The sequence below is a fragment of the Platichthys flesus genome, chromosome 3, assembly GCF_949316205.1.
Source record: "Platichthys flesus chromosome 3, fPlaFle2.1, whole genome shotgun sequence".
Classification (NCBI taxonomy): domain Eukaryota; kingdom Metazoa; phylum Chordata; class Actinopteri; order Pleuronectiformes; family Pleuronectidae; genus Platichthys; species Platichthys flesus.
In genome coordinates this window covers 5,536,081-5,560,321 of record NC_084947.1, presented here as the reverse complement: position 1 = coordinate 5,560,321, position 24,241 = coordinate 5,536,081, and the positions used below count along the sequence as shown (strand labels likewise).

General features: G+C 42.7%; 1 protein-coding gene across 1 annotated transcript in view; it reads right to left on the bottom strand.

Annotated features, from left to right (window-relative positions):
• si:dkey-215k6.1 (transmembrane protein 132C) overlaps window positions 1-24,241 on the bottom strand; it is a 212,945-nt gene that overhangs the window by 102,463 nt on the left and 86,241 nt on the right. The window contains exon 4 of the mRNA XM_062380696.1: window positions 3,338-3,478. Within this exon, the coding sequence (XP_062236680.1) occupies window positions 3,338-3,478 (141 nt within the window). The remainder of the gene's footprint in view (window positions 1-3,337; window positions 3,479-24,241) is intronic.

Sequence of the window (24,241 nt, the reverse complement as noted above, 5' to 3'; positions counted from 1 at the left end):
TTGGTCTTGAATTTCTGCCAACCTACATGCATGTGCACAGAAAAAGCCCTGTATATGTAAAACAGCACGAATACACCTCCCTAACAGGCACACACAAGCATATAGTACACAAGCAGCCACACTTCTAAAAGCACCTATAAAGCCCACGCTCCGGTTCTAATTACCGCAGCCAGTCACAGTGCGTTCCCTCTTATACACCGAAACCATGTCGGATCATATCATGTTGTAGAATCACAATAGGTAACGGGAATCAGTTTGTAGGATTAATAGTCAGACGTAGTAATCATTCCCGCCCTCTCATTCATGAAAAAGGCGAGCACGCTCACTGTGTCATGTCTCCACCATTAATATCTCATTAGAGATTAATGCAGATCAGCTCTTTTAATTAGCCACTCCGCCCACACAACCCGCTGATGAAAGCCTGCTATGCCACTCGTTGTGCGCTGTTCAAACTGAGTGTTAGTGTCTTCCTCGTAGTAGAACATATCAGCTTGGCATTACTAAAGGGAAAGATTCACTCATTATCTGCTCACCACTGTGCCGATGGAGGTGGAAGTGTTTGAGTCCACAAAACACTTTTGGAGTTTCAGGGGGAGACAGTGATGCAGCAAAATCCAATAGAATCCATGTAACTGGTGACCACTTCTTCAAACATACAATTCCACCATGCTGCTCCTGTGGTGTCTGTTAATGTCCTCTGTTATCCTTCACTGGAGGCATGTCTATGGTGTAAATTACTCCAAAAGTGGTTTGTGGACTTGAACACCTTCACCAACCACCTCCATCGGCACCGTGGTTAGGAGATAATGAGTGAATTTTCATTTTTCACTGAACTATCCCTTTAAGGAAGTAACAGCACTACTGCATGAAAAGGCCCCACATCCGGCGTGTGTGTGTGTGTGTGTGTGTGTTGTGTCCATGCTGGACCAGGCATGTGCCTTTCTGCACGTGTGCGCATCACATATTAATGCTTGCCACGTCATAATCTGAGCTCAGAGGCACCTCTTTGTTTACAGTATCACTTTGAAGATGGCAAGAGAGTGATGTGCGTAAGTGGATGTGAATAAGTGTGTGTGTTTGTGCTGGAATCTGTGGTTCCCTGTGCGTGTCTGCGTGTGTGTGTGAGCAAAATCATAATCTGGTTTCTGAAGCGTCACTTTCTGTGTTGACACTGATGCCACTTTGATGAGTTCTTCCTTCAGGGCAGGAAAAGAACGAGAGAGAGAGAGAGAGGGAGAGACAGAGAGGGAGAGAGAGAGAGAGAGACAGAGAGAGACAGAGAGAGAGAGAGAGAGAAATAAAACTCTACCACACATGGTAACATGCCAATTCTTTTGAGAAAAGAAAGAAGAAGCAGCTGTTTAGAATCAAGAATTGAGTACGACTCCCGGAGTACTTCATTCAAGAGGGACTCCAAACATGCTAGCCTCTTAGCATAGCATCAACACTATTATCACCATGGACTGTATATAAAGATGAACAACATGAAAGCTGCCAAAGAGTGATGCCAAAACAGCTCATACATAAATATAGAAAGTACATCCTTCCTCCTCCATGTACCGCAGCTCCATCTAAGGATCAGGAATGAAGATGGCAGTATTTGTACCCAGAATATTGTGGCTTTATTTCTGGAAAGTGGAGAGGAAGTGGACACACAGTCTGTGGAATCCCCTTCACTACAATCTGGACACATTTCCCACAAACAGCCGTTCATTCATAACTTCATAAGTCGGGTCAGCAGCCCCGTCAGGTATCCACCTATACAGGCCACAGCAGCATGTTTGGGGCTGAAGTAAGAGCCACCATTGATATTTAAGGAGTTTTGAGCTTTTTCATAACCAAAAAACACAAGCTCAGAAAATTGATAAAGTGTTTTGTAACTAGTGATTAAATGCTACTTTCAATGGTCAGACAGCACATCAGTAGTCAGCGTAAACTTGATTTTCTACACAACACACCTGGGTTCAAAGTTTTAAAAGCAACTCATGAAAACTTTCAATCGTCCAGTGCTCCTAATTTGAAAGTTCAAAGCTGTTGTGTCATCACTTTTATTTCCTCCCATGGCACATTCAGATTGTTCAATGGCGCCGCTGCTGTCCATCAGTCAAGGCTGGACGTGGCTAACGGCGAGCTAAGTGGTGCTAATTGGGGCCCAGCAATAATAGTATCGTGCGATGGGAGGTCATTCATCAGGACGGTGGAGAAAGACAGGAAACAGGGGAGAGGAGAAAGGGAGAGAAGAGGAGAAGGAGAAGAGAATGAGAGGAGAGACTGAAAGTGAAGACAAGTGGAAAGAATGGAGAGGGAAAGAGCAGAAGAAAGAGAAGGAGACAACATACATCCTCGAAACAAATCACTCACACAAACACATGCAGTATATACAGAATTCTATATTTGGCTACATCGCGTTCGACATGCTCAATCTTGAATCCTGTTATGTCCCACCCAGCACTGTCTTTGGATGTGTGTATTCAGATCAGACTGGTTGTACTGAACATCTTCCAGGTGTGAATGCACGAGTGTGAAGCCGGCGTCAGGGAAAAAGAGCAGCACTCAGTGACACGTCCCTGGTTAAATCAAATGCACAGTAGGTTCTATTGATTGTTGGAATGAGCCTTTCAATTCTGAGCTTGACAAAAAGACCATTACTGCAGGTTAACAGTTTTCACCCCCCCACACACACACACACACACACACCCCCACCCTGTGACTTTTCTCTCCCCCTGAGCTGACAGAGCAGCGTTTGTGTACGACATACATGTGTGTACAGAGGATTAAAGAACCACTCGTAACTCAATGTCATTCTGAGTCTATCAATCTGCATCCACACTCACACACACACACGCACACACACACGCACACACACACACACACACCTCTAGGGTCTTCGATGAAGGTTTGAGTTCAAAGGTTAGGCCCACAGCTAATCACCAGACAACCAGCTTTTCTTCATCCCACTGTCAGTTCCAATCTCTCCGTAGTGTTCAATAGTTTCTGAACCTGGATGACCAATGATTCATAGGAATCTTTACAAATCCACTATGGGTGATAATCAGATTATAAATATGATATATTCTGTCACGCTTTAGTTATCTCATCGCATAATTAGCCATTTTTCAACGAAAAGGCCAGGATCTCTTATTACCGAGCGCGGGGGGGCTTTAGCAGTTTTATGCTCTTGAAGTCGAATATTCAAAGACCTTTTCAGACATTTATGCTGCGCCCACAAATACTCAGTACAACAGGAAACAGGATAACTAGCTGCTGTATGAAAGATGAAGGAGCGCAGAATTAAAAAAAAGAAGGTAGAAAGGAGACATGTGAGTTTCAGTCCTACCTCTCTGCTGTGGAGGAGGCCTTCCTCTGACACATCACCGCCAACGAACTGCTTCCCGGCGCCATTTCCTGTTTGATCTCCCACGCGACAAGGTTGCTGGGTTTCACAGCCAGGAAGTTGATGCCTGACTGGAACCACACCCTGCAGAGAGAGGGATGAGGGAAGATGTGAGAGAAGTGTCAGGTTAAGCAGGAAAAAAACAAACATCACATCACAGACAAAAGGGGAAAGAGTGACAGTTAGAGGGGAGTTAGAATTGAATTTTCTTTGCTTGAAATTTTCTTTAATCCTTGATATGCGCCATTGTGTCTTCGTCTAAAATGTCGTTTTAAAATCGATTCATGCAGCATGGGGCCACCTCCCACGGTACGGTAGAAGCTCTTATGAAAGTTACGTGATAGATTATTTGAAATACACAAAAAGTGAGATATAATATAGGAGAACTAGTCCAAAATGAGTTGAACAATTTCAGTTCAACAAATTGTAGGATTTTAAATCGTTCAGTTTTTTTGTTGTTTCATCTGCACCTTGTTCAGCCCTTTTTCTCGTCAAATATTTATTGTCACCATCTCATCACTACTTTGCACAAATGTATATTATAACACATATACATAATGGATATCTGCTAGTTTTCCGCTCCATCCAACTTCTTTATTCCCACTTTATCACTCTCTCTTTCAGTATTGTCTTTCTTGGTTCCCCCCTCTCTTATTCATCCTTCTCTTCATTTTCTCCCCCATCTCTCTCGGCTTCAACACTCCTGACTTCCATATTTGCTTAAGTCTTTCCCCTCCTTGTTTCTACTCATCGTCTCCTCTTTCATCTCTCATCCCCCTCTTCCTCACCTCCTTTCTAAACCCTGTCCCTGCCTTTTATCCATCCCTCAGTGACCCTCCCTTCATTCACCTTCCTCTGTCCCTCCTCCATCCTTCAATCTCAAGACAACCTACAGTTAATCTCTTTATTTGCCCCCCCTCCCCCCCTCACGCTAATCCATCCCCGTGTGTTTTGTTCTATTTATCACCGAGTCGAGACCCTACCTCAGTTTATTAACACACTTTGCAGGCATGCATGCACACTGGCTTGTTTACTGCTTTTCTCTCCAGCGCACAGACAACAATCTCTGGCAAACAACACATAACAACACAAACATATTCTCCAACATTTCCTCTAAAGAGAAGGTGAAAAATTCATGGATGCTCATCCTCTTTGTCTTCCCTCTCATTATTACTTTCTCATGTTTCTTTCATGTTTTGCCAAAACTGCCAACAAATGTGTCATATCTGTCCCCTGACGTTAGTGTGTTCACCTGTGTATTCTAATTAAGAGGCTTCCTGGTGTTTGGCAGAGGGAAACTACCCTTGAGTGAAAACCCACTTTTTTTTATTATTGTTTGACTATGAAAGTTTGAGTTTACATATGGTTACCCCCAAACTAAAGAGGTTACTTTTTCACATGTTTGTTGTTTGTTTGTTTGTTTGTCAGTAGGATTACGCAAAAATAATTAAGCATTGGATGAAAACAAAGATGGACAGTTTTTATCGGTAAGATTATTCCAAACCTCGACTTGATGTTTTGTAGAAGTGGGTGCATCAATGACGGGTACTTATAAAATCATTCCAGTAGATTGCAGCCAAGTCAAAGTTATGTAATCTTATGGGGCAACTATGACGTTTCATGAAATGCTCGATGAGACATCCAAACGTTCCCCTTGGACTCTCGCTCTCATTTCCACCTCTGCTTCCTGCAGACACCCAAGTGAGACTTCTCCTCGAGGTAGACGTGTGAACAATAACAATTTGAACCTGTTACTGGAGAAAATAACCCACTTTCGTTGAACATTTTGAGCTCAATTGCAGTTGCCCCTTAATATTACATTGTAGCCACTGTCGATCTACTGGAGCAATTATAATCAAATCATCATTGTCCTGCTTCCTCTGCTCCTCTCTCTCCATCCCTCTGTCCTTCTGGCCCCGTACACACCTGGTATTCACATGGGGGGTTTTATGATCTGAGCTAAAAGTACAGGTGTTTGTGACAATCAGCACTGATCACCTCACAACGATAAATACTTTCCATTAGATTGATTAAAGGATCCACTTGTGATCGGATCAGAAAAGCTGAATGTTATTACCAGGTGTGTACGGAGCCTCTGTCTCCACCATGTCCCAATCTCTCTCTCTCTCTCTCTCTCTCTCTCTCTCTCTCTCTCTCTCTCTCTCTCTCTCTCTCTCTCTCTCTCTCTCTCTCTCTCTCTCTCTCTCTCTCTCACCTGTTCAGTCATCCACAAACAACCCAGACTTTAAGATAATACACTTCAGAAGGAAATGAGTTCAGAAAAACAAAACAGTAAAACAGGAGATGGCGGACTGAGAGGATCAGTGTGAAAAAGTGTGTCTGAGAAAACTCATTCCACAGATTCTTAGATAACAGGGTTGTTGCAAAGTAAAATCATATATAACACATATTGGAAAAAGCAAAGAATCAATACAACTACCTCAGCATGTGAGAACACAAACCTCCTTCTTGTTAATGTGGTATCAAACACTGCACTTTCCAGAGCTGCATCCCAACAGCACAGCCAAAGGATCAAATATGTGACAGGTGTAAAACTATATGATTCCACTTTTACAGAAAGTCGAGGCCTGTCACCAGACACACATTCACTCATCACACACATCAGCTACATTTTCCTGATGAGTGACCATTTGCAGTGGGGGGGAAGGTGTTGCATTAAATAACTACGCCTAATATGAAAGTGGTTGGTTACCGTGATAAGCAATGAGGATTATCACAGGCATAGAAAACATCTTTCAGATCATTGTTTGGGTTTTACTGTCTGGCTTGTTTAAGTTAACTCTAACCGGTTTCATCAAGCTCATTTCAAGCCGCTCCAGGCAGCTTTTCAGCCTAAAAGTACCCACACGATTAAAAAAAATATTTTATGAGGAACTGAACTCAAATTACTGTCCAATGTTCGCATCTCCTTCCTCAAACAATTTGAGGTCAACAAGACTTTTGACCAAAGCAATCTGATCAATACATCTTTAAGCCGAAGTCCACTTCCCTGAAGGCAGACGAGAGACATCATGTTCCAGAGGCTTGTGACCTTGACCATTGACATCTGATCAACAAGTCCGAGTTCATATTTCTACCAAATTCGAAACCAAAAGTTCCCTCAAAGCTTTCTTGAGATATTGTGTTCTCAAGCTTCAGCCCACTGGGGATCACTAATGCACAGGCATCAACATATTGTCGATAATATAGTCATTGATATAAAGGACTTTTGGCAAGTCAAATATTGTATATGTATACTTCTAAGATGTCAAGGACACCAAGGGTCCAGATCCCTCCAGTCAAATTCCAGAGTAACACTGATTCAGTCAAAAGGAGGAAAAAAAAAAAAACGTGAATTCAAAACATAATGGGGCCTTCTATCAAAAGACAGTATGTTGCTTTAAGTCATAGGGTTGGGAACCATTCTCCTATCAAGAACTATTTCAGTTTTTATAACTTCCTTCAGGGGCCATACTAAATTACTGAGCACATTTATCACACAGACTTCTCTAATGGTGACGGTGTGAACAGCTTCTCTTTGGCATGGCGTCTGATGGTAGTGATGATGTTCCAGGTGTGGCTCAGTCAGTCTTTGCGAGAGCGAGTTGGGAGAAGAACAGGTCTCAGTGTTGTCTCCGCAGCTCGAGGGAATCCTCAGGAAGTACAAGCAGAGCAGAAGGAGGATGTCCTATGTTGCTCTGAGCATGTCGTTGCTTTTCAGCTCAATGATTTTGTGTTGTATTGTCAGGCAAACCCACTGGTTCCACATCAAACCACTCAACAAATATGTCCTTATATTTATTTTTCATGACTGGAAACCTCTCACCGACTGCCTGAAGGAGTTTAGAAAAGTGTCTTGTATGTTTTTATCTCATAGGCTTTGAATCTTGTATAATACAGTGTTTGCAAATGATGCAGTTTAGCTTTGTCCGGTTCCAGCAGCTCCATGCGGCAAAACGTCACTGCTGCACAAACTGTCCTTCTGAAAACTTGTGTGGATAACACTGTCTCTATCAGAACGTGGTTTGATGAAAGTAGCTCATGGGGAGTAACAAACACCACGTGGAGCGTTAAGTGTGTCCAAGTTTGCTTGTCCTCAAAACTCATTGCTGCATTTACAGCTGTAGCTAGAACTTAGCATAGCACAAACTTCCTCTAAGACCCAACAGTCCCTTTCATATTCAATCAAACTGTCACCAAATTGCACAAACTCATGAATACCAGTCACCAAAATTAGTCTTTTCATCAAGATCCAAGAATTACTCCCTGGGAAATCAGTGAAAATTTTAATGTCTTAGTGATAAAACAGTTCCTGGATCTGCCCCCTGATGCGAATCAGCACCAACATTTAATGGATTCGTCATCGACCCATACTGCATCTCTCCAGCAAGTTTCCTTGAGACAGGTTCAGACCGGGGTGCAAACATACCCTGGTACCCACTACACCACAAACTAAGCTTGTGTTGTCTGGATTTTTATCCGCTTCTCTGTGAAAGTTCAACGTTAAACATCTGCACTTCTTTTCTTGACATTCTCCAAGAGGCTTGTGAGCGTAGACGAGATGGTGTGTGAGTGTTTCCTTCACCCTGATCGTGACCTGACAGACGTTCAGCCAGAAGGGACCACCATGACGGACACGTTAATCTCCTATTTATGTAGTTTTCTTTTATAACAGACTCAGAGGCATACAAAATGCTGTCATGAGAATTTGTGTGTGTGTGTCTGTGTGTGTTTGTGTGTAGACGGCCCAGAGGCTGGAGGTTCCACCCCTGTTTGTGAGGGGCTGTCAGTTTATCTGTTAAAGTCAGACATGATGTGTGTGGGAACAAGTAGAGTCTGCCTGTCTGGACTGGGACGGATGAAGACACAAAAACACTCACAGTCAGTATGTCACCAACCCAGAAACACAACTGTCCCAAGGTGCATCTGTCAGGACTTTGATGTGTGTGTGTGTGTGTGTGTCTGTCAACAAGCAGGTTGATGGACAAAGCTGCTTCCCTGAGCTGCTTCTGTCAGATCTGTACACAGCAAAAGAGCCTGACAAGTGTCTGTGTGTCGCTCTTTGTCTGTCCGTCTGGTTTTTAAGGGTAATGCAGAAAGACAAGCACAACTTCTCCCTGTTTTATTTCAAATCCCTCTGTATCTACCGACCCTTGTTGTTACTGCTCGGCTGGGACGGTGATCTGTCACACACCCTGTCTGACACTTCTCAACATCTAAACTGTATTTAGTGAAATCAATGGCTGCCTTCGCTGTCTAATCACCTGCAGCGGGGAAAAAGTCCTGTTGTGTGTCTGTTTGTCAGATTTCTGTCAGGTTGACGCAAAAACTACACAACAGGTTTCCACAAAACCTGAAGAAACGACAGAGAAAGAACCAATTACATTCCATCAATCTGAGCAAAGGGGAAGATCCAGGATCTCTTTCCGCAGTGTGAAACAGGGCATATTTGTGTGTGTGTGTGTGTGTGTGGCCGCTCTAAACTAATAAGATGTAGCAGAGATAATATGGAGAGGATCAATACTATATCTTAGATGCTCTTTTAACCGGGTCTAAATGAATATGAAACATCAGGTGTATGTGCCACTCGTTTTCCTCTGAAACTGAAAAACTGCTTCATCTACACGATCATTTGAGCTGATTCTGTCAAAACGATTACAAAAGTGTTGTTTCAATACATTTCAACTTTTATTTACACCAGAAAAATATGAACTGAGCACCTTTTCCTTTGCCTTTTCCCGGGGTGACGGTCGTACATTACACACGTTCACAGTCTGCTCCCGCCGGCCATCGTGAACCTCGCCGAGCATTACAATCGATTTCCTTTTTCTCTGTTCGTGGAGCGGTGCCTTGTTTATAGGCACCTCAGCACCAGTTTTCAAAGCCAGAAAAAAAAAAATAAGGAGTAAGTGTGGGGGGAAAAGTAATTGGGCATTATGCCAACAAGCTACACTGTGAATTAAGTTTCCCCTTTGCTCTTTTAAATCACAGTTGTACGTTAAAAAATGCATCGTGTGTTTCTGTCAACACGATGAGTTCTCGTTTTCTTTCTAGGACTCGTGTTTAAAAGCCCCAGATAGTCTCTTCACCTTTTCCTCAAAGAGATATATGTTTTGTAAAATTCCGGTTTTGCTCCATTTTTTAGCTGCTTGCAGATTATGGTATGAGCAATGGATAATTATGCCAAAAAGGCCAGTTGATGTAATAGGTCTCCTACGATCAGATTTGAGGAAACATGAGCAGATATCAATAATCAACTTTCCAACTTTCTTTTTGTTGATTATAACCTTGTTTTCCACTTCCCCTCTAACAAGCAACACCAAAGCATTAAGTTGTGTTTTCTAGCGAAAGTTGAATTGAGAGAAGGAAACAGGGGAATGTGAATGAAGCCATGAAGATTTATAGCTGAGTTTATCCAACCAGGACCACTGACCCAGGAAATTAAATATGTAAAGAGGATGAAAGGAAACAGATTGTTCTTCTAAAAAGAACAATCACTTAAGTCCAATTAATTCCCTCCGCACCGAACACCGTCCTGTAAATAATCTTCCCACTTCCTCGCCCGGTTTGAAACCTTCAGGGATGAAAAGCAAAACACTTCAACAAATGAATGTAGACTTGAATCGGGTTTGCAGAGGCTTAGCAGAGACATGCACATATAACTAATCATGATGCCCAACAAGGAAGAAGTTACATGGACCATTAGGGGGTTAAGGAAAGGTTAAAGGGTTGAACGTCCACCTGTTAAACCCACATCTGGTTAGACCTTTGTCGTGAATATCAAAGTCTTCCGGATAGGCTGATCTTTTAAGAAAACATAAATTGAATGTAACCTTAGAGCTATGAGCAAAGCTGGGACCTTGATTTATCAACAGGAATACAGTTCACGTTGTCGGAAAATTATACAGTAACTTGGTTGCTGTGTGCTAATTGACTACAGCAAGCAATGACAAGGAATGAGTGGAAATCCGCTTAAGGGGGGGGGTGAATGATAAAAGTACGTTATAGGTGCCCACTGTGGCCTCTACTCAGGTTATCGTGGCCTCATTAAATACGTTATTCTGTGAAAGTCTTTGTGTCTACACCAAGGTAACCTCTGCGAATGCCTGATGTGTGGTAAATTCATAGACTCCGGGGAGCCGCTCATCATAGCATAAACCCGTATTCCTTCAAAAGCGTGTGTTTAGAGCCTGTGGGGCTTAAAAGGCTAAAAACTGACAGATCTCTTCAGTAAGTCAGGGGACTCTACCCACAGCGCTTAGAGTGTCTACCAAGGCTTAAAAGTGATTTGGATGTGTTGCTCCGACAAGCTTCAAGTTGGTAAACAATGGTTTAGAATGGAAAAAATGAGGATGTTAAGCCTTCAGGGTCCATGTGCTCCTCTTGTTAACATTATTCTTTATGTTCTTCCCACCTTTTTCCCACTTAGTTTTTTACAACTTATTCTGCAGCTGATTAGACAACATTTTTTGGGGGGTTTTAAAAGTTTCTGGTGAAACGGCAAGAAAGTAAAGATCCACAGAAAAGCCTTCAAGTCGATTCCCAATTTGCCGGAGATGACTTTAAAAGCAGTTCTCTCTAATCCACGATGGCTGCTGATGTAGTTCTACAAAGGATGAACTCCAGGTGGAAGAAGAAACGTGGGTGTTTATACTTTATTTACCTCTTTACCTTACTCACACTTTTAGTTTGAAACTCTGAAACAAAATATGGAACTTGTTTATTGGGTTCATGCAACTTATTCATCACGTAACACACCAACCTCAACTACATTCTGCCAACACACTGTGACAGGAGTCCTTACTGGAGATTATGGGGAATTCTAATCTTTAAGTGTGGTTATTATATCAAAATGCAACACATCAGAACTAGTCATGAAAGGCGACTAGTGACGAGGTGATGAAATGGCAAAAAAGTTCCCTATGTATCGGCATCATTGGTTCTTCAAGCTCACTTCCATTTGGTAAGTTCATGGTGGATGACATCCATTACTGCAGGTTGTACAGTGAGCCCTTCACTCTAATGTTAAAGGTATTTAAGCTCTCACTGAACCCTGAATGAAAGCATCAGCTAAATGCCTGAAATGTGGATGCAGAGCCAAAAGGCATTCTTCCCAGAACAATGGAGCAGACCCGGAGCCATATGCTGCGCGTCAGCAGCCGCTGCTGCGTGCTCAGCAGCAGATGTGACTGAGAGACAAGAAAAAAGTGAAAGAAGACATATTGTTTGTCTGAAGTTGTTGTTGGAGCAGATGTTTGGAGAGGAGACACTTTGGAAAGATAAGGTAAAACGGCCCGGTAGAAATCCAGATGTGTGCATCCTGTATCCAAACTGAATCCATCCATCACTTCCTTCGGGTAAATAAAACAGAGTACGACCCAGATTCTGACAACATGGCATATTTAGTAAAAATGGGTTGTCTCTCGATGCCTATTAGTATTTTACCTTTCTACAGCAATACTGCTGTAGCAGTTATAGCAGTTTTTCTAGTAGCACACTTCTATTTTATCATATGGGGGCAAGACTATTTGGGCTTTGGTTTTACCAAAACTTTTAGGGGATGAATAACATTAAATCCATCCTTTATCTATACAGCTCAACCTTTCAGGGTCGTGGGAGGGGACAAATTCATTCACATTCACATTCCCACTCAAGGACAATTTAGAGTCTTCAATTAACCTGACTACAATCTGCATGGAGGTCAAAGGGAATCCACAAAGACACAGAGAGAACATGTCAACTTGTAACAGAGAAAGACACCAACCACACCAGGAAAGGTCTTTTGGCATCATTGAAATCACCTGCATCAGCAAAATCAACCCTGATGTCTTTAAATTGTATTACAATTCTTGAAATTACATCCACCTCTCCCTTATTACATTTTCAGAATCCATAAATTTGTTCATATCTTGAGATACACATTCCCACCCACACCCCAACAGAAGGATCACCCAAGCAGGAAATATTCCCACCATGTTTGATTAAAAAAATCTTCTAGGCGAAGAAAAGGGAATTCCTATCTGGATGTGTAGGCAAAATGTATATTTGTAAAACTCAGCAAAGAGGAAGCAATATAAAGTTGGAAAATTATGATTCTACAATTGTACATATTCAAAAATAAAACTGTCAACGTTGCAAGACCCTCACTCAGAACTCGTGACATTAAGAAACAGCACGAGCTTGTAACAGGAAGTCAAACGACTGCAAAGCCTCAGAAGTGCAGACAGATGTTCCAGAAACAATTCACCACAGCACCTGCTCCACCTGCAACACAATCTGAAGAGGCTCCCGTGATCGGGTTCTCTGCTCCCTTCGCTTCTCCACAGAGGAGACGTGAAATGATCCGCTGTGATTACAGCGTTCAGAAGAAAAGATGCAGGGCTACTTTTAACAAGCCAAGAGCCGAGAGAGTGATTCTTTTTTGGAAGTAGTCGAAAAAAAAGGTCTTAACGAGCTGTTAAGTTGGAGCCACAGCAGGAAGTCGCTCAGCCGTGATTGACTCGTTAGATCACAGTCAGAGGAATTTCTATGATGACGGGTAACATTCAGAATGTGCACTCAGTCATATGCAGTTGTATTGAGACTTAATATATTTAAATACTTTTATGATGATACATTTTTTCTGGTCAAATTGCTGATTGTTCTTTATTTCTTTGAGTCACAGTTTGGAGCTTCATCTTTTTCTTCCTCTACAGTTGGAGTGACGGACAGACTGCAGCGCGACAAGAGATTTGAATGTTCACAATGAACAGGTGTGGCTTGTGTGTGTGCGTCTTTTTTAAGCCGGGTGGAGACAGATGGGGAGCTGTAAGTTTGGAAGTTTAAAATAAACTGTTGTTAAACATTTGAAACACGGATGTAAAAGAGCTGAGTTATGTTGGTCACGGGTCAAACCTGTCTCTCTGGTGGAACATCTGTTTCACCGTGCGGCCCGGAACCTGTTTCTCTACGTCGGCTTTGAATCCCTCTGCCGTTCTCTCTCTCTTCTTTTGAAGGCCTTCACTTGTTCTTTTCCTCTGGTCGCTTTCACTTTGTTGTTCTTTCATCCCGCCTTACTTTTTTTTTGTGTCCCTCTGCCCACTCTTACATTACCTTTTTTATGTCTGGCTCATTTAAACTGTCTTTCCCTCTCATCTTTCTCTCTTCTTTGACATGATTCTCTGTCTCTCCATTTCCTCCTGTAGCTCAAATATAATAGCGCACAAAAAAAAAGAAAATTTCTCCAGAGCAGCGTCAGACTAAGCAACACTAAGCTTGAGTGATGAATTGAAAGGAAATAACTTTTTTGGGGTTATTTTACCTTTGTCGAGACATTTTGTCGTGTGTTGAAACACACAACAACCAACCTGCTCATGTTTTTTTATGGTGAGATCCTCCAGCAGCCAGCTTTAACCCTGACCCGAGATAGGACGAATAAACAAAGCATTTGAATGTGTGATATCATCTGTCAACTCAAAATTCCTTTTTACCAAAAACTGAACAAATACCCAAACACTAAATAAACTTTGGCCCCTAAATAATTCAAACTATTCAAGAATAATTGGGTCAAATTGGGTTTTAATTTTTAATATTTAATGTCAGATGATGCAATAATTCACATTTTATTCAGTCAATTTTAGGGAAATTTATCGAAAATCTGTGTTTCATGTTGATGAAATCTTAACAATTGAAACGCCATGAAGCAACAACATCAGTATCAGAGTGTTGTTGCCCCTATCTTCCTCAACATGTTTGACAATACCAAATAGTTAAAATAAAACAATACCGGGGAAGTGCCCTTTTATAATTTACATACATAACCACACACACAAACAATAATCTCTTTGCCACAGACACTATCTCTGGCTCTCTGAGCAGCTGGCTCACCAGTTACATAAGTTACATAACTGCAAAATATCTACTGTGTAATAATGATGAAAGCTGCTGGAGAACAGGGGTGTGTTTGTGTGTGTGTTTGTGTGTGTTTGACTCAGCGTACAGTCTGTGACGTAAATATCTGAATGCCTTGACACTAAATGCTCCAATGTGCACATATGTTGGCCTCTGCTCTGTTGATTATGCATGAGTGAGGAAAATGTCATGATTTGCCTTCTGCCCCCGACCTGGTCTCTGTTTTACACTGCTGCTCCAAACAGGCCTCGGCTCCACCAGCCCTGCAGCAGGAGCCGAGATAGAAGCCGCTGCTCATGCATCCAATCTACATCTGTCCTGCAGAGCAACAAACGTGCTCTTCACGGGACCAGCATGGGTGTGAGCTGCATGATCCTCAGACAGATCGTTTGTTTCTCAATTCCAAAGGAGTTGAGCAAATTTAAACCTTTAGAATAGATTCATTCTGTACGCACCACGTGAGCTGCACGGTCCAGGACACATATGTTCAAGATCTGATCTGAAGTTCTACAGAGGAGCCAGCAACCAGAGTTCAAATGGACCAACTCCAGACAACCAAGAAAGATCCTACTTTATAGGGACTATTGAATCAGGTGGTACAGACTGAGTCAGGCCATTCAGGTTGAAGGCTGACGATGTAAAGTGAGTATTTGACTAAACAGTGAAACAACTACATACATTACAGCTACCTTTGACTGGCCATCACAAGTAGGGATTCAATACAACTTTTTTTTGTGCAATATACTTTAGTATTCCTCAGATTTGATCACCTTAACATTCACATCCATGTTAAAAACCGCTGATATAAAGCAAATGCCTAGAGTTTAACATATTTTCTTTGCATCAGCACAGGTTTTCCTTGCATGTGAATAGTGTGAATCCATTACTGTAAGCTATAATACAAAACAGGATCACATGTAGTTCTGCTGTATGGCTGGCTCTTCACCCCTATGACAAACTGGTAATGACAGGGACAACCTCCATAAAGAGATAGAAAAGACCAAACTATATTACAACGGTCCTTAAAAAGCAAAATAAAATATACCAACGGTTGTAAAAGAATGACTAAAATAGAGATTCAACGCGTGAGTTATTATCATCTCTGATTAACTTTAAGATAAATTTGGCCCCGGGCTCTGTCGTGAAAATAGAAAAAAATCAGCAGGAGCGGAACAACAAATCACTGACATAAAGCTGTGAATGGCTCCGTAATAAAAGTCAGTTGTACTTCGTCAGTGATTATAACTGATGTGCCTTAATAAAAGTCTGAGTCATCTCCCTTCATCAGTGCCACATTAGCGCCGCGAGTCCAGTAATTCATTCTGAAAGGTTTCGCGAATGGCCCACAATGTGTTGTTTGTAAAAAGAGAAACCCACCGAACTTCTTCCTGACCCTTCCTCCGTGTTCTCTCTCCTCTCAGTGGAGGAAGAGGAGGTGCAGCAGCAGTTCAGGGACGGGTGGGACATTTTCCAACTGCTACTCCTGTACACGTTCCGTAAGCAGGGCGACTGGTAATGTAATCTTCACAGCTCGATGTTCAGATACTCAAACCCTTTCAAATAGAAAATAAATAAAAAAAATCCTCACACACACGGAATGTAAAACCACCCACTCCACTTCCCACCACACATGGGATTAGGACGACACATTTCTCTGTAAACAAAGACAGAGACAATAGCGGTGGGTTGTTGGCGGCTGCCGGAGCTTTGACGTGTCCTCTGGGCTGAAGTCCCAGATTAACAGAGAGGCAACCGGCGACTTCACCGCAGATCACTCTGAGTCCGGAGGAGACCGGAACACAACAGAGCAGGAGGAGATCAGATCCGACAGGGAGAGTCCTGTGGTCTGCATGACACTTAGTTGTTGCAGCACTAATGATTAGTTTCATTTTCTAATATTAGAAGTTTTGTTTTCTCTTTTGTAAGATGAGACAAAGACAGCTACTGTTGGAACCGACATAAATACTTCTGTGTTGTGTCTATTGTTTCTATGTACTTGGGAGAATCCTTTAACCAGAAACACATTATTTTACCAACTCATGCACTATATCAATATCTACATACATGTATTATTATTATACTAATCTGTTTTGCTTTTTAACATCTTTCTGTGAATTAAGATATTCAAACTTAAATCTATTAGAGAAACAGACAAACATTTATCGTTATCAAATATGCCATTCTTCAAGGTTTGAAAGGTGGCTGTTGTCAGTAGGTGTGTCTTTGTAAAGTACAGAAGTTGTGTCAAAAAAAGTTTGAGTTTCCAGAACAGATGAAACGTCTCTCCATTATCCGCAACACTTCTCCAGGCACTTCAATGTGATGAGAAGTCACAGATTCAAGCAAAGACTTTAGCTTCTCATTTATTATGAGTGGATGAGATCCAAAATGACCTCATACCTTGAAATGAAAGAATAATCACCTATATCAGACTCTAGCATGTCATTGCCTTGTTTTGTCTCTGTGCCACAGTTTGTGATTTTCCACTCTGTCCTCATCCTGGAGGTATTTATGAATCCAGAGCTACAGGATCCAGATCTGCCACAACGACTCAACTGTCATTATTATCAGCATCTTTGTTTCTATAAATGGTTTCTGCTGTTTTTGTTATATTATACTCATTGACATGATACATTCCCTAGACCCTAACCCTGACGTTAACCCTCACAACTAAATACCTAACCCTATTGTGAATGCTATAATTACACTGAAGCGTTTACAAGTTTGCACACACAAACATAAACACACATGTATTGCCTCAGCACCGCAAGAGAATCGCCCAGTGGGCTACAACAATGGTAACCAAGGGACCGGCTGGCAGACCAAACAAAAAAATAAACATGACGGCAAAACCAGCAAACAGCAGGTTAGATCAACAAACCCAGCTGGGAGCAGGGACTCAGCGATAAGGGGGACGCCGCTGGACTCAGAGTTGTGTTTGTGGGTGTGAGACGGGACAACAATAGTGTGGTATCAGCTCGTTGTCCACACAGAGTAGCGCAGACACACACCGGCACACAACCACTCATTCACACACGGATCAGAGTGAACAGTTGAAGTGGACGGGAGCTTTTGGTCTATAGGGTTGTGGAGCTGGATCGTTGGACACACACACACACATACACGCACACAATGTAAAGCCCCTGTTGAGCCCAGCTGGAGACCCCAAAAACACGCACTGCATACACAAGGGACAACATTTTTGTGCACGGCAAAATATATATGACAGTCAATAAGATGTGTTTCCTTTATGCCATGAATTACTTTCACAGGGAATTCAAGGTCACATCCCCTTCTCAAGGTAACAGATGTGAATCAAACCATAATATCTCTCTGTTGTTAAAAGGGTATGTTATTTTTTCATATAATTGTTATGCCTATTTGTTCTTATCACTTTTGTCTACCTCTCTGCGGCTGCAACAAGTGAAGCGTGGGATTAATAAAGTCGATCATATCTATAAGCGAGTATGTTGATTGCTGCATTGAAACATTCAGCATCATGTGGACAAACAAGCCTTGTATTCATAAAGCTCGCGGCCCAGGAGACGAACAATGAGAACCTGTTTCCAATCTGTACCTTAGAATAAATGAGAGCATCTCAGATCTTGATTGTCAGAATGTCCTGACTCAACGATGAAGCTCTGCAAATAGTCAATGATCTCAGCAACACAGTGATTCACACTTTATAGTGAAAATGAGAAATCAGAGCTCAGGTGCTGCAGCTCAGTTATTGTCTAGACGTTGGTTTTGAACAACTCCTACAGCTAGTGACGCAGGGTTGAGCCACGAGCGTAGTAAAGACAAGGAAAAGAACAGAAACCGACAACTTACAAGTACAGAAACATGTGGGTGGCTGTGGCTCAGGAGGTAGAGAGGGCTAACCAAAAGGTCGGGGGTTTCGATCCCAGGCTCTACCAGTCTACTAAGATACTTTGGGAAAGATACTGAACCTGAGGATGTGAAGCAAGTTCACTCTCCTCTAATTGACTTTGAAAGGATCCTCAGTATTTTCAGATTTCAGTCGCTCTGCAGCTAAACTTGAACCGAGCTGAATGGAAGTAAAAAAAGTTGCATGCTGGGTGAGAGATGCAGCACCTTGGGGTTCCATTACTGTTCCACAATTAAACACCTCAGCAGAGGTGCACTTAAAGCCCGGCTCTTTCTGCAGAGCTCCAGTAACACTTGTCAGGCCCAGAATCCCTCATCCACACAGAGCCGGTGCTTAGCAGGTGGCGGCAATTGTGATTTTCATTGCGTCTATTTTTGCATACATGTTCCTGCCTCTGTTCAGGGCTTTTTCCTGCACAGAGAATTGCGCGGTGGCCGCCTACGTCCAATTTCGTGCCGCCTCCGCCTCCTGACAAAAGTCTAGTAATTGTTTTCACAGAGAGAAATTACAGTGGAAACCGGATACATTGATTAAGGGGTTTATAAGGACGTGAGCTTGGGACAGAATCATCTCTGTGTTGTAATTGGGTCTTTTCATACAATTTGGACTGTAAAAGTTTATTTTTTATAGTTTTTCCCGGCTCTGTCAGTAATTTACTGCTCCTCTAGGTCTCTCTAACATTCATGCTTTGCACTGCCAACCGTATCCAGCCAAACCATCTCCTCCAGCCATTCAGACTTTGTCTCAGTTTACAAATTCTGTTGTGTTTTACCCAGGCTGAGTTCAAACATGTGGCTGTTGTCACGGTTTGTGTGTGTGTGCGTGAGAGAGAAAGAAAGTGAGCGAGTGAGGACGAGCTGAATGAATGAATGAATGAATGAATGCCCAGCTATAAAGAAAGATTTGACTCATTTCAGAGAAGAATCGATCACATGAGAGAAAGAGATTCAGTTGGTTGTGATTTAATGAATACACCGTGGAGTGCCTGTACTAGTTTGTTAAATACAAATACAATTATAGCGATAATACGGCTCAGTGCCACCCCCGCCTATTTTGCGGCCAGGAAAAAGCCCTTGTGTGTGTGTGATTCCGGCTTTTGAAAGAGAAGGAAAACAAGAATAGATTTAAAAACATGGAGGTTGAGACAGAAACAGCATGAACTGTGAGGCACAGGGAATAACAATGAGGTGCAGAACAACATGGGAGATGAGGATGGAGGAAAAGGACGTTTGAGTGTGTATAATATGTGACATTTGAAGCTTTTTTTTAAAAGTGAGTGTTTAATTTAATTTTACCTTGAGTTATATAATACCTTGATCTAAACATCCAGGAATCTCTGTTTGTCAGAGGTTCTATTATCTGAAGAACTGTTCTTCTTATTGTAAGCTGATATATAGCTCATATCGTTAAGGGCCCAAGGATGTGCAGTGACAAATTCAATATATATCAGAAAGAAAAGCTGCAGCGACGCCCCAGGCCGAGTTAACAGCCCATTCCAAACAGACAGGTGTAGAACGGGCGCTGTGGTAGTTATAAGAAATTGGAATATCACCGTCCTGAAGCGGCGAGGACATTAGCATCGTCCCATTAAGTTGAAGTTACTATCTGTTCAAACATGAACATTCAATGAATGTAATACAAGTCATGTTTGACTCCACCTGACTAAACTTGTCCTTCATTTTATATTGGCGCCAAGATCGATCAATCAGAGTAAATAACTTATTCTGTTTTCAAATAAATTACCAAAATATTCACATATTCACACATGTTTTCATAAGATGTTGGGCTCTCATTTGTGTTTTGTTAGATAATTGACATGAAGAGAGGAGGCAAGTTGGATCCAATCAAACCTACACATGGTGTTTGCTGCCTTTTGGTCAAACTGCCCAGTTTCTTCTTTTAATAACTGAACTAAGGCTCTAAACTCCTTTGTGTCAACAGTATCTAATACCAGATAACGTCAGATAACTTCACTGATACCTTGATGCAAAACATTAGTGCAAAATGACCAACAACAAACAGACACATACATATCACACCCTGATGAAGCTCATGCAAAAGAAAATAGATAGAAAAATAGAAACAGAATCAGGAGAGTAAGACGTCATCCGTCTGAGAAAGTAGACAAGGCAGAAAATGATGGGAAGTAAGAGGCTGTATGACAAAAAGAGAGGGATGATGGGGTAAGATAGAATAATAGAAGGGGAGGACGGGGGGGGAGGGGGGCAGAGAGATGAATTAAGAGGGGGAAAGAAACGACAGGACCGGCACAATGACCTTTAGGAGCAGAAGAGGAATTGATAAAAACAAATACAGTTCACAGTGTGTCTGTCTGTGTATTCTTCTGCTCCCCTTCCACTTTGTGTATGTGTGTCTCGGGCTCGGTGCGATTGTGTGTTTGACAGACGTCTCTGTCCCATCCCGTCTCCGGTCCAGGTGCTGGAGTGTGATAACAGCTCCGCCCCCCTCCCCTCTGCCTAAGTCTACTAATTCAACGCGCCACCGACGGAAAGCTCGTTTCCGCTCCGAGAGTCAGCTCTTTGGAACTCGTTCAACAATAACAGCCAGTGTAGACTTTCAGGAGCTCATTCAGCGAGCTCTGTGAATTTATTTCGCCACAGCCGACTCATCTACGCAGTGATATGAAGTTAACATCGGAAATGACAAAGAGAGGTGGCGGAGGCCTAATGGTGGGAGAACCGAGCTGCGGCGCCACATGCTCCTGATGGCTCCTGAGGAGGAGGAGGGTCCGCTCGGAGGAAAGTGAGGGAGACAAAGCGAAACGGGTCTTTTCTCTTCTTTAACAGCTCCGGCTGCTGATGCTGATGCTGAGGCGTCAGGCCTGCCAGCTGCAGAGCAACACAGGAGGACTAATGTGGTGCTGAGCAGATCCCAAGTGGGAATGTTTGCAAGGAAATAAGTGTGAAAGAGAGGGCTGCTGAAGTTTTGCTCAGCGTTTCTTTGAGTTGAACAGACGTGGAACAGAGGCAAAGAAACGCTGTCAGCGTCTGATGTGTAAAGAAAAAGACAACAGCCAACGTTTTAGAGCAAGGCCACATTATATATTGTATACCCTGAATGAAAATGTCACCACATTACAGATTTTACACAGAAGAAGAAGAGGAAGAAGAAGAAGAAGTCTGCAGACTTAAAATTAAGATTTGCTAATGTTTGTGGGGGGAGAAGTCAACCAATGCAAATGTTAATTTGAAGTCTGCAGACTTATTTTTCTTCTTCTTCTTCTTCCTCTTATTCTTCTGTGTAAAATCTGTAATTTGCTAATGTTTGTGGGGGGAGTAGTCAACCCATGCAAATGTTGATTCACTGAAATCTGTTCAGCCAAATGATTGCAGGAAAAAGACAAAAAACTCTACGTGTTAGCTCTATAGAGCTGAATGAATTTATAAATTAATATAAATAGCCCATATTCATTGCATATTTAAACAACTCAACTTCATTATTATATCAAACATAATGAAATATTTAAATTCAAACGACTGAATTCACCCTGAAAGTTTCAAGTGAGTCATAGAAGAAACTGATGGATCCGAACACAGACTCAGCAGCGTTCTGTTGGAGGCTGTTGAACGGTGATAATCAACTGCTGTTTGTGATGTACACACTGCACTGCTACTATCCATTCTAATAACAAACAGATCGTTAATATTTGACTTCATATGTGTCCGTGTTGAAGCCTCATGTTCACATTAAGGTCGACTTCCAGACTGGAGACTGTGCTTAATGTTATTTTGAAGTTACGGGTGGTATCAGTAAGTCGTAGTGATGGTGGAGGTTTGGGAAGCAGTGAATATTAAATATGCACATGTTCCTGCATGACTCACCAGAAATATATAAACAAATCGCTCCGAGAAAGCCGCTGCACAGCTGAACCTCTGAGAGTCTCTGGAGAGCCTTAACTGATTGTTCACAAGCTGCATGTCAAACTGTCACACCCTATCTCCCGTCTGTTGTGTTCCCCGCTTCAGTCAGTGGTCTTCTCTCGGCAGCGCTCACTCACCGACTCCCCCTCTCCACCCATTTGTATTTTTCTTTTACCGCGATGGATAAAGCCTGGTCTCATCCTCCTCCTCTCCTCCCCTGTCGGGAACACAGATTTCTGGTGAAGCGATCAGGGAGGAGAAGAGCGAGGGAGGGAAGCAGAAGTAGAGCAGAGCAAAAAAAATAAAAAAAACGAGTTTAAAAGTGTATATATAAAGAAGGCAGATGCACCCAGAAGACAAATAGAGTTACATAAATTAAATGTACTTTTACTTTTCCCTCTGTTCCAGGTCAGGCTCAGGGATTCATATGGAGCAGAGCCACAGGAAATGTTCAGGAGCTCCTCAAGGGATTTTACAGGATCTGGGCAAAAGGGGCCAGGGGGGGGGGGCTCCAGCATCAAACCAAACAGACCCCCACCTCCGCAGGAAAGTCCAACTGCAAACCCCCACGAAAATACCCCAAAATGCTGTTACAGAAGTAGAACATTCTTGGGTCCATAGCGCTTTTCTTTTCCAAAGAGAGAACGGCAATGGCATGTGACGAGAGGTTTGATGCTTACATGTTTAAATTGACGTACCAGTACAGATGTAACTGGGTGAGCTGGTAACGTCGATCACAGGAATCCACCTTAGATCAGACCCTCTAATTCCCATTTGGTCTCCGTGGTCTACAAGGACCAAGTAGGCCTACTGCTTCTTCAGCTGCATTCTCCAAAGGAGGCGGCCTTTAAACTGGGACACAGCTCAAACTGGCGGCAGGATGGTCTGTCTACTTTGTTCAGTGCCATGTCTTGTTTTCTGAGTTCCTCCGACAGAGCTGAGTGCAGTGACACCACTAGCTACCAAGAACATTACTTTGAGAATTAGTGTTTTGACTAACCAAGAGATTTCAAGTAACTTGTTCAACTCTGACGATCCCCGAGCTTCATGCTTCCTCTCCACGGTCACACTTGCTGCCTGCTTCTCCTCTCATCCTCTCCTCGCTCCTCAACTTCTTTTATCTACTTCCATCTCGCCTGTGTGTCACCTTCATACGTTTAGTTCCTATCAACAACACCTACTCGTTCCTCTCATCCTCCTCACACTTCCTTCCCACACGTTTCAATCAAACTCCCTCGTTTCTTCCTCCCTCTGTGGCTCCTACCTCGATCTCTCCCTCATTCCCATTAGACTCTGAAGACTGAAGCTCCTATGTAACTCCTCTCCCGACTCCATAGGTGTCACCCACTCTCATCCCTTCCACAGCTCTGTCGTGAAATCTCTGTAATCCTCCGGGCCGCCTGCGTCTTGTGCTCGTCTGACTGCTGTTGTAGGAATAGTCACCAAAATGGCTGCTTGCGTCTGTGGCTGTGCATCGAACTGGTTGAATGGGGAGACAACTGCCTGGTTGACTGGAGAGATGGATGGGCAGATTGTTTGACTGGATGACTGGATCGCTGACAAACTGACTGACAGGTTGGCCAGGAAGCTGATGATTGGATAGCTGTCTATCTGTCTGGCTCACTGCATGCGTGCATCTGCAGAAAAACTGACACTCCCAATGTGTTTGTGCGTGTTTGTGCGTGTTTGTGCGTGCATATCCCCTTTTATCAGCACTTTTCCAGTCACTCTGCATGGTGCACACAATCGCTTCCCAACTTTTCCACGGCTTCTTTCTGAGAGTGAAAGAGGAGGTTGGCTAATTAAGGAACGTCTACATATTGAAAATCTGTGTGTGAATGCATTATTATTCTTTTTTGTTTTCTTCCTATCCTCTTCACTGGTCTCCTCTCATGCCACCCACTGCTGATCACAGAATGACAGCTCCCGGGAACAAACACAGAAACACGCACAGCAAGTTGTGGCATCAAACCCCCGAGGTTTAATTCTTAAAGCGTCATCGGGATCCTGGCAGCTGAGTTTACACTATCTGCTAAAACTGACGTTGCGTGTGAAAGAGAGAGATTGTGCAGTTGAGTGCGAGAGTGAGTGTGTGTTTATGCATGTTTGCTGTCAATCACATGTCAGTCACACACACACACACACACATGGTGTTGACAAGTGTCCTAGAAGTCAAGGACAGCACAA